We start from the raw sequence: 11,314 nt of genomic DNA on the forward strand, positions 1-11,314 counted from the left end.
ATAGAATAATGGTCTTTTTAAGCACGCAAGTAACGTGGATGTTGGCTCAAAGGCAACAGGAAGAAGCCGCGCGACAACAACAGGAGAGGGCAGCGATGAACTACGTCAAGCTGAGAAGCAACTTGCAACACGCCATGTGAGTGAGAGTGAAATGTTCCTTCAGTGGTTTGGGGAGGGTTTATTAAATGCAGTGTTACACCTGTGTCTTTTAAGAGGGATCCATGTTCTAGTTCTTACCTTGTTTTTTTCTGTGTCCTGAAATGTAAAGTTGCCTTAGAAAAGCGGTGGTAAATGAACGTGGCATTTCTTGCTTATTTTTGAACTGAGATTCCAGAAAAATTGAATAGTAGGGAGCCATGTAATAAAGGGAACTGGTTGTTGAGCAGTGTTATCTGTAGCAGATAGATGCAATTAATACATGTGAAACATCATCTTTATGTATTCCTAACTCCAGAATCGTTTTTAGAAATAGAACACTGCAAACAAGTTTTTAAATAGGTGTTCAGTGTGTGGAGTAGAAAGTTTCTGATCAGCTTAAATCTACTATTTCTGTTGCTTTTTAATGTACAAGTATGCCTTTAAAAGAAGCTGCTGTCTTCAGCATTTCTGTGATTGGTACAGACTTTGTCTCACCTAAACTGAACCAAAGTTGAGAGGAGACCTGTAGTATCAGTTTTTGTAGAACTTGCCAACCCAAACACACAAAACACTTCCAGAAGTCCTCTGTATTGTGGATGAAGATGAACACAATCTAATGTTTTTAAACAAGTGTTGTCCTTCATAGGTCATACATTTTTACTGGAGTGTCACTTACTTCATTATGAGTCATCACATGTGCATTTTGACAAGCATGTTAATAAAAGTATGTTCCAGAACTCGTTTAGCTGAGGTGGGAAGACTAGGTTTAGAAGTTGTCTGCTTTCCCAAGGACTGTGTGGATCTACAGGAAAAAAAACTAAAACCATGGGCATATATGTTGGGGAGCTTTACATCTTTCCCCTAATAACTTTTAATTGTTCTGTTATCAGTAATTCATGTAACATAGTTTCAATGGTGGCTTTTTTAATACAGTGACACCAGTTAGTGAAATTAGAATGACTCCTTACTTTTCTCATAAGGTTTGATGTTGTGTGTAGAAGTTGTGAGGAAGGAGGATGAAGGACTGTGTGGGAATATTGTAATGGTTTTACACATCTACTTTGTTGCAAAGACATTTTTCCTTGCCTTATCATAAGGCAGAAAAAATTTTACTTTAAGTGGTAAAACTTAGGTTCTTTTTCATTTGAGCATTAAGTGCAAAATTAGGTGTGGTTTAGATCTGCTTATCAGTTCTCACAGAAACAATTCTTGCAGAATCCCCACTTAGCAATGTACCACACTTCAGTTATCTTTGTTAGCCATTCTCCCACACTCTAATTACTGTCTTCTAGCTGGTTAAATGCCAGCTTTCTTTAATAGTAGTTGTGCATTATTTTAATTACTTAATTCCATTAGATAAAACAGAAATGATCATTTGTTGACAGTTCCTTATTGAGCATTAACCTTTTAAATATTCAGATAAAACTTAACTTGATTTGGTGCTACACAGAATGTTTTTCTTTTCATTTCAGTCGACGTGGCACAAGTCTAATGGAAGATGATGAGGAGCCAATTGTTGAAGATGTGATGATGTCATCAGAAGGGCGGATCGAAGATCTTAATGAAGGCATGGATTTCGACACCATGGACATAGACCTAGTAAGAGATTTAGTTATGTTTTTAGTGGACTTGGGATTTGTATTTCTGCTTTTAAAGTAAGATATTTGAATCAGATTTTCCTTCTGGGGAAGCAGAAAAATCCTTCTTGTTGCTCTCTGCATTGTTAAAGAGGGCTGTGCTAAAGAGCTCTGTGCCGCTGTCAGTAATTCTTACTACACTGTAAAACCTCTGGTTTTCTTGTGAAATTATAGTTAACCTGTTTATTTGTTTGCTTTCTAAAGCCACCATCAAAGAACAGGAGAGAAAGAACGGAACTAAAACCAGATTTCTTTGACCCCGCTTCAATCATGGATGAATCGGTAGGTTAACTTACGTAAGGGAAATAATGTAAACTCAGTCTTAAGGTTACCATACTCTCTTACTTCAGATTTTAAGTGGAAAGAATTTAATCTTCAAGTTGTCTTTATTAGCTTATTTTGGCAGATTGGTACAGTCAGAGAAATATTTTATGCTGTAATTCAGCTTCATAAATTCTAAGATAGTCAGTGTTCTTTGCAAGTTTATAGGATTTTTGTTCTTAATATTTATATGTAGCTATGTAAAAATTAAAAACCTTTGAGTCTGAGAAGAAAACAAATCTGGTATGGAAAAGACCCTTGCAGAGGTTGATAGCAAAGAGCGTTAAAAAAATAAAAATAAAAAATCGTGCACACACAATATAAAAGGCAAATTTCCTGTTGTGCTGAGCTTAGTTCAGTGACTCTGTTGTCATTACCAATTGTCAGCATTGGATGGTTTGAGTTTTGTGGGTTTTTCGGTTGGGTTTTTTTCTTTTTTTTTTTTCTCTTCCATTTTTTTTAATTGGCATATTTACTTTTGTGCATAAGTAAGATAATGAAGAAAATGGAGATAATAGAGATTCCTGTTTATAGAGATGAGAGGTATTTTTTCTTTCCATATAAAGTTTTAGGTCCAAAACATCCGAAGTCTGTAGTTTCTGCTTGCAGTTGCCCTTTTATCCGACTTGATAAATCTGCAGTCTCTATTCTCTTTTAAAAATCTGCATGAGGGATTCCTTCTGTCTTGAACCACTTGTAATGTATGCAGCCATTTTTGACCTTGTGTAGCTGGTACAAAATTACACTGGAAATAACAAGCTGCAGCAAGCCAGCAGAGGACAGTACAACAATGCTTCCTGGGAATCTTGGACAGCTTGGTGGAATTTGGAAGACGGTTATGTATTTTTTTACAGTATTGTTGCAGCGTGAACATGTTCTTGTTTATGGGAGAAAGAAGTCCTAAATACTGTTTTAAATGCAAATCCATATATTTTGTACCAGTAGGCCTTTGCTTCAGTAATAATGAATCAGTTAGGTCGTGCGTCTGGCTGTCGTGTGTTCTGTTCCTCAAGTAACACCAAGAAAGTATCTCACTTGTTCTGATTTAAAATAGTTCTTCCCTTCCCCTTCTCCATTTTTTTCCTGGATTGATCTGTGAAATAATTGCCAGTCGTTTTTTAGCCCGACAGTGCTGAATATTTGGCCTTCTACAGGTACATTTCGTTGCTTTCAGAAACCTTTTAGCTTCTCAGTTCCTTAAGAGCCGCTCTAACAGGTTCAGTGCCCGCGAGGTTCCCGTCCCTGGCTGCGTTTCCCGGGCGCGGCCGCGCGAGGGCAGCCGAGGGCAGCGCAGCGCCCGGAGCCCCTCCGTGCTCGACGGGAAAGAGCCAATTTCGGAAATGCAGGAAAAAAATATAGAAAATCTTCTCAGAATAAAGTTAATTTGCTTTATTCTCATACCTTATTTCAGAAGTCTGCTGTTCTCAGAGTTGCTGCGCTTGTTTTTAATAGACCCAGGCGTAATAAAGCAGTTTAATTTGTTGAGATGCATGTGGTATATGATGAAAATTTTAGCCTGTCTGCTCATGTTTTGATGTGCCCGGTTATTGCCGGCACCAGAGGCAGCTCTGTCTGTGTGCTACATTGTATGATGCATCTAAAGTGAATTTAACTGAAAAAAAACCAGTAAAAATTGGTTTGTAAACAGATAAAAGTGAACAGCAGTGTTAAGATTCAGGAAAATTAAGTCCCTAGTGGCTCTTTCTGATTTTATAAAGTCCTGTAAAAGCTAGGACAGTCACAAAATCTGGATCCTCTGGTTGTTTTTTTTTTTGGGTTTCTTTTTTTTTTTTGGCATATCAGTGGTGATACCTGCTTGCTTTCACGAAGGAAGTGGAAACTGATTCTTTGTTTCAGGAAAGCTTTTTCTTACCTTAGTCACACAGTCCCAAAGGACAGTTGTTTGATTTTTACCTGATGATTGCTTGATTTTTTTTTTTTTTTTTTCCCCACTGTCTTCCTGACAGAGTGGCTACATTTCATAGGGAGTGTTCAGTTTGTTTCCTGGTTGGCTGCTGTGAGGTGACCTGTGGTTTCCATGGTCACAGATGCAGCAGCAACTGGGGTATGGGGTGTTTTTTGTCCCAGGTTTAGTTGCTGGAAATGACACACTTGATTTCAGCTTCAGACCAACAGAATGTCATTGTCAGAGAAGTCTGAGTTAGGCAACTAACTAAAAATTCTTTCACAATTATTACCTAAAGTAATTAAAACACAGGCTTTGTCATATTCCTACTGAATCTAATGAATTTGAAGTGTGAGAAAAATATTTCTAACTAATGAGGAGCCCTTTTCGTATCATTACCTAAATCAGAAGTGTGGTGAATCTGGTTTGGAAGAAAAATAAACTTATAATGCCTTAACATATCTTGAAGTGTCTTAATCTTAAAACATATACTAATTTCTTTGTTTTTTGTTAAATGTGTAGTAGACTAAAAATTGACACCATTTCTAACTTTTTTTTTAGGTTCTTGGGGTGTCAATGTTTTAATACCAGAACAGCAAATAAATCAGTGGTGAAGTCATTTTCTAAGTGGAAGAGGAAGTTTTTCAATACAAAATTGTGGTAGATACAGTGAAATTCTGAACAGATTTTTCTCTAAGGAGAATGACATGCTTTCAAGATCAAGTGCATTGAAGGGGCAGTTTTGTTTGCCTGAAAAAAAAAAAAAAAGAAATGTAAAGGACAAGTAAACAATTTGAGGATAAGCTACACTTTTTGTTGGGAAAACAAATCAATATTTTATTTATGTGCTATCAGTTTATTTCCGGATCATAAGAAGTATTCCCTCTGAGTTTTATTCTAACAGTCTGAGAGGTGTTTGGTACAGATTTGAGCCCCTCTCTATACATTTGCTGGCTGTACTAAATAATCATAAGCTCTGCTGGATTGCTGTTCACATCCATGAACTGAAATAGTAGATGGATTGGTTTTCTTACAGTGATAGAACCAGAAGAGTTGTCAGTATTTTCAATTAAATGCAAACTTCAGCAACAGAAGGTTTGTATTAATTAATCATGGAAAAAAGTACATAAAGCAGAACTTTAACAGCTTTTTAATCTAAAACACACTTTTATTCCAAAAGCTTCATGTTAGCCTTCTCAGAAAGGTCCATAAACTATGAGCTACCAGAACGTAACAGATCTCACTCATGCTTGCCCATTACCAACCCTGAAAGTTTGCTTGTCCTTTAAGAAAAATGTAATGTTGTGAAATTCCTTCCAGTAGTGCCACTGTATTTTGTCTCCAAATAAAAGAAGCTTATTGTAGTATGTTTGCAGAAAAATTCTAAACAAAAATTATACAGCTTATTAGAGTGTGGGAATAGGGATCTAAATTTTAAATAAAATTATATATATATATAAATTGGTGCTGATTTTATAATTGCGCAGTTTGTTTAGTTTTTTCTTACTTTTAAATTCCAACTTAAAATTATGAGGTTTCAGAAATATATTGAAAGTTTAACAATGTTTAAAAATAGAAGAGCATGAGAATTCATGCTTTAAAAATGATTTTTAAATTTGTATTTTATATTGTTTTATCTATCTGTCTTTGCAAGCAGTCTTCAGGTTAAAGATACTTCTAACAGGTTACAGTACATTTCCTCTGTATGTAAATTAGATTGGATAATAGAAATTCATAAACAACCCATAATATTCTTTGAAAGCTAAGCTTTAAACTTCGTTTTGTGTCCATTCACAAATAAATTAAATTTGGTCTAAAACAGAAAGTGGATTTATGCCATTTTGACATCGACTCATTTTGCAAGGCTTAGGCAGCTAGACATCATTTTAAAGGAAATATTAACTTATATTACATATGTATATTTTTTGTCAGTTGTCTCTCAGTTCTTGAGGTATATTATTTTAATCATTCCATGCCTTAATACGCTTGCAATACAAGAATCTCCCCAAATGGGTGAACACAAAAAGGCTTCCTGTTTTTAGACTCAGAAATTAAACATTCGGCTGTGGTAGCCAAAAACCATAGATTATCTAAAGGATCATGATAAAATATAATTATTTTACTAAGTCATGGGGTAACAACAAACTCAAAACTAGATCTGCCTAACTCATTTTACATAAATAAATATTCTCATGTCTAAAAGTACTGCCTATATTGTTTTTCACACCACTGCATTTAATAGAACTGCTGAGAGGACTGTATATATGATTTTAAACCTAAGTTGATTTTTCTTACTCTTGAAGGAGTGTTTCTTTGTGAAAGCAGTTCTTACAGCTTTGTTTTCAACCAGCTAAAAATGTTTTATATATTTACCTTAACCTGTTGTCCTCCACATTCTATTGTCCTAATTGTACTGTTTTCTGATTTGTATTTATGTCTTGAGACAGTAACTTTTTGAATAAAAATAAACCTACAGTATGTTGTATGTTTGATCTTTTTAAATCGGGGTTATGGGAGGACAGTGAAGAAAGGGGTATGAGTAATGCAAATGTTATGTTTATAGAAATCAAAATCTTTTTCCATGTCTTTTAAGTGTTTGTCTCAGAGTTGGGATAATGTATGAAAAACTGCACTGTTTTATATTTGTAATAAATTGTACAAGTTTTTAAAATGTGAATAAAGCACTAATTGGGTAATAATTTAAAGCAGAAAAGTTAATGCAATCATGATTGTTTTAAATATGCTTTAATTTGAGATAAACTTGTTAAAAGAATTAGTGTAAATACAGAGTGAGCTTTTCAAGAGGTTAGTACCTGCAAATAAAATTTTTAAAATTTGTATAGAACTTTTACATGCCAAGAAGTCAGTGGTTAATTATTTTTGTGTTACATTTTTTAAAGGTGTATCAATAGCCTTTCTGTTGGTTTCTTTTTCCTCTTAACTTTTATCTGACATTACTCAGAATGCTTTTGATTCAGACACTGGAGATGCTGTACAGAGTCCAGTTGAAATACCACTAAACGTGTATGTGACTTCCCATCCCTTAAATTTATCAAACACCTGGGAAACATTCTGAGCTTAATTGGCAAGACAGCAAGGAAATGAGGGGAAAACCCTAAACATCTTCTTCCCCATTCCCTTCTCTTCAACTACTGAGCACCTCTGGCTGGGTGTTGAAAACTCCTTTCTGATACAAGACTTTTTAAAGCAGTAATTTTAAAATCTTCGAGATAATACTTCTAATCCTTGCTAATGTAACTTTGGATGGTTTGGGTTGCTTTTTTTTTTCTTTTTTTTTTTAAGTTATTATTATTGCAAATGTTCATTCTTGTCTCTAAATCTTGCTGTAAGTTCAATAGTATCTTGTGGAAAATTGTTTTAGTAGGTCTAAGTTTATAATGCAAGAAAAGTACCTTCACTATACAATGTAAAGTCTGTTCTAGTCATACCATTTTGGTACAAAAGCCTGTAAATGAAAGAAATTTGGGGTTTGAAGAGAGATGTGATAAAATGTAGAAAACAGCAAGCAATTCAGAGAAAGTAAAGCCTCTCCTCTGGTTTAGCAGAGAGGCCACAGAGAAGGTATTGACACAGAATGAATTTCAAAGGAATAGTCTTCACATATTCTGTAAAAAGTATTTCTTGATATTAAACAACCAAAGACAATATGTAAGAAGTTAGTGATTGCTGTTGTTTGTTTGTTTGGGGGTTTTCTCCTTTGGTTGGTGTGCTGCTGATTCCTGTAGCTTCTTAGAGCTCGTAAATCCCCATCTCTTCTCATCTCTGTATAACTGAAAAAGTGCCTCTTTAAAATCTGCCCCTCTCTGGTTTCCCCATAGTTTACACATACACTTGTCCTGCCACAGGATTTCAGGGTACCAGTTCAATTAATTTCCTACCCAGCAGTTTTTTGAACTGCTTTGATTCACAACAACATTTTGCTGCTTTTTAACCCGTAGATGTATTAATTTTTTTATAGCCTAAAGAATATCAAGAGCGTGTTCATTCTTTGAAACATTTGTCACAGTTGTCAGTTTGTGCTTCAGCATTCTTCTGATAAAAACACAGATTGGTTCTTTAAAAATATATTCATTCCTACTTAAGTGCTTTAATACCCTTTAATGAATTGTTTGGCAATTATGCCATGGCCTCATTTTTCATAATCCTAAGTAATTTCTGGTACTGAGATTGTTTAATTTCATGTGTATTTGTTGGCATCCAAAAGGGATCATATTTTGATGGAGGTGGATGATGACACATGGTCAGAAATCAAGGTAATGTAGGACAATACTCTTCTGTAATAATAATTCTATTCTAAAGGTAACAATTCGGTGTGAATTGTACCTGTCACTTTCTTCAGCTGTCCTTCTCTCCTATATCCTTTCTTCATGTTGCTGAGCTTTCTTGAATCTGTTTCTTTGATTAAATCTTAATTTTCATTTTTCTTTAAAGTTTTAACAGCTAGACTTCGAGTCGTTACAGATTTTGTAAATGAGTGCCCTCCAGCTAGAGATTCAGTTGCTGGTTTTTGTTGTGGTTTTTTTTGTAGCTCCTGCCAGATTTTATGGATGTAAATCATAGTGGCAGTACAGTGGTGAGAAGCTATAACTGTGCCCAGAAAAATGATCCAAAGCATGTTAAAGTGGTTGGATGACAGGCTGACAAAAAACTTCCCCATCCTTCCAGAGAATATGAACAGTTCTTTAATGTCATCGTGCTTCCCAAACCTGATTGCGTAATTTCTGCTGAGCTTTTCTGAGCATTTTTTTGATTGGAAACTAAGAGGAAAGGTCGTTATACTTTGTCTATATTAACTGTTTTTTTTCTGAGGAAAAAACTGCAATTACCAGTGTAGAAGTGAAATTTGTGTTCGACCGATAACAGCTTGAATTCTGCACTTTCAGAAAAGCTGTTTAAAAGCACCTAATACAATAAAATGTAAAAATAATAAAACCTCTGGGGGCCTAGAACATCTCAAATTAGGAAGGTAGTAGTTGGTAGTTACTTTGTGAAAGCATTGAAGTAATACAACAAGGCTTGGAAAAATGGATTAATTAGTTTGAAGGCAGGTTCTTGTTGAGGCGGGTAGTGACAGGCGAGATCAGTGAAAACAGCAGCAGGTTGTTCCAAATCTGGTGGGCCTTGGGCATAGCCAGAATGATCTCTTGGATAAGTGACCAGTGTCCCCTTCACTTCCATTATTTGAGTGCCTTTGAGAAAGCTTTTGATTTTTATTCTTTTCACACACCGCTACACCCTTTTTTTTCCTTCAGAGTACGTACATTGTTTATTTCTCAGAAATTTAGCAGAGATGACATCCTTGTGCTCCTTTAGCCCTTCTCTAAACTGCTCATTCAGTACCTTTGACCTTAAACTTTTTTCTGTGTACCTTTCTCTCCAGATCACCTGTAACATCTGTCAGTAGTGAGGCCCCAGTTCCTCGTGCCTTGGTGTGAGCGCAGTGCCCTGGTCAGCGGGGTCAGTGGTGGGGTTGGGTTGGCTCAGAGCTGTGGCGTCTGTGACAGGGTGTCCTCTCTGCCCCTGATCCCGTGCTGTATTTGTGTTCTGGAGTGCTGCTGAGTCCTGTGCTGGCAGCTCCACGGGAAGCCTCTGATTTACCACCTTGTGGCCATGCCAGGAAGCCTCACGATTTACTGCTTTTTCTTGAATAGCAGTTAAACCACAGTCCTTGAGCGATGCACGTGCCCATCTCTTATTATTTTAACACACTCTTTTCACAGTCTTGTATTCTGTTTTCTTCTGCTGAACTCCACCAAAAGCAGAAAAGCAAACCACATCCACTTGTTTTTCATATCGTGCACAAAAGCACTTAAAGATGTGGCACATCTTATATTTAGCCTGCTCTTTGTATTGTTCATCTTAAAGCAGTGAACTGTCTTTTACACAACTGTTCTCTACGTATCAACTGACAAAACCTGTCTTTCCATTATTTCTGTTGGCAGTTTATAATCTTTTGAATCTTGAAAAGCAGATTTTCTTTTCTTTTTTTGTGTTTTTTTAACTGAAGGCTTCCATTACAGACAACAATCAAAGTGCTCTGTGAAACCTAGTGTGGATTAGGGAAGTGGCTTTGTCAGTGAAAACACTGTCTTGTCAGTTCTGTCCTGTTTGAGAGACTGATGGTGTTACAATTTATGGGCTTATTGTGTAAATGCTTGTAATCAGAGAAGCTTACAGATTCAGACTATCAGTCATTTTCCTTGTTTTTTTTTCTTGCTCGTATCAATAGCTTGTATGTGGTGAAAGCAGCTTGTTGAAGTGCTATGAAGTAAAAGGAACAGATGTTCTATTTAAAGTTGCTTTCGTTACAAATTCTCTTATTTATTTTTTTTAACCTTGCAATGCTTCGTCTGCTTCAGACTGACTTTTAGCTGCATAGTTCTCCACCTCTCCTGGGTTGGATTTGTAGATCTGACAGAAAGAAAGGGTGCCCTGTAGAACAGAGAGACTGCCAAGGATGCAATTTCAGCTGTTTGCGTTTCCTTTTCCTGGGATTTGTGTTGAGTTAACCAGAGAGAATAGGCTGTTTGTGTTTGTTCTGGCACACTACTGATTTGTCACAGATTGTGACAGAGCTGCGGATTTTGTGGATTTAGACAGTTTAGAAGCATCATCTCATCACATGCTGTTTCTGTAGTTAACAGATTTAGGTCACTTGATCCGTTAGTAAAGTTCAAAAGACATGTCTTGTAGATTTTTCTTAAATCCCTCTCCCGCAAGGAAAGTCAGATTTTTTCTTTTAAGTTTGATTTGCTGTTCATCTCTCATTCATTTACCAGAAGTGAGTCACGTGTGGAGTGGCCCATAGAGCCAAACCACAGCACTCAGTGAAGTGTAATGAAAACCGTGGTAACTTGGCAGGATGAGTCTTGTGGGTGGTAACGACTCGTGTTCAACAAAACTCAAACAGGTCACGGCACCAGACCTGGTTTGCACAGCATCACTCACATCTGGAGGACAGGGTGCTCTGACCAGTCACCGCAGCTTGGTCACCATGTGTTACCTCCTTAGGCTCTGCCTTCCACGTGGTGTCGGATGTGTGGGGTGCCCATCTTCTCTCAAAGAGCAATTAATCATTATTAATTACCATTCCTAATATTACCAAGCTGCCAGTGGCCTTGCCAGTCCTGTAACCTTGGGTCAGCCACATTCTGACTCACCAGAAAGAATACCAAAAATGTTACTTTTTCTGGCAAGTTCATTTTAAATTGCTTAGTGTGGTCAGCTCGAGCCAGGCTAATGTGGTCATGTCTCGCCTGCTTGGAGAGTGAGAGAATTGCTTTTTTTCAGA

At 36.6% G+C, this 11,314-nt stretch overlaps 1 protein-coding gene across 3 annotated transcripts in view; it reads left to right on the forward strand.

Annotated features, from left to right (window-relative positions):
• Positions 1-7,670, forward strand: part of STAG2 (stromal antigen 2) — a 73,912-nt gene extending 66,242 nt beyond the window's left edge. Inside the window, exons 31-34 of one of the 3 annotated variants that reach the window (XM_027716413.2) lie at positions 23-136; positions 1,611-1,737; positions 1,980-2,057; positions 4,564-7,670. In XM_027716413.2, the coding sequence (XP_027572214.1) occupies positions 23-136; positions 1,611-1,737; positions 1,980-2,057; positions 4,564-4,587 (343 nt within the window). In that variant the 3' untranslated portion in view covers positions 4,588-7,670. Of the gene's footprint in view, positions 1-22; positions 137-1,610; positions 1,738-1,979; positions 2,058-2,662; positions 2,928-4,563 lie in introns of those variants that run through there. The other 2 variants (XM_039387782.1, XM_039387781.1) reach the window with 2 other exon arrangements.
• Positions 7,671-11,314: the final 3,644 nt, after the last annotated feature.

This window comes from Pipra filicauda, unplaced genomic scaffold (assembly GCF_003945595.2).
Source record: "Pipra filicauda isolate LSUMZ 115617 unplaced genomic scaffold, ASM394559v2 scaffold58_size5111680_pilon, whole genome shotgun sequence".
NCBI lineage: Eukaryota > Metazoa > Chordata > Aves > Passeriformes > Pipridae > Pipra > Pipra filicauda.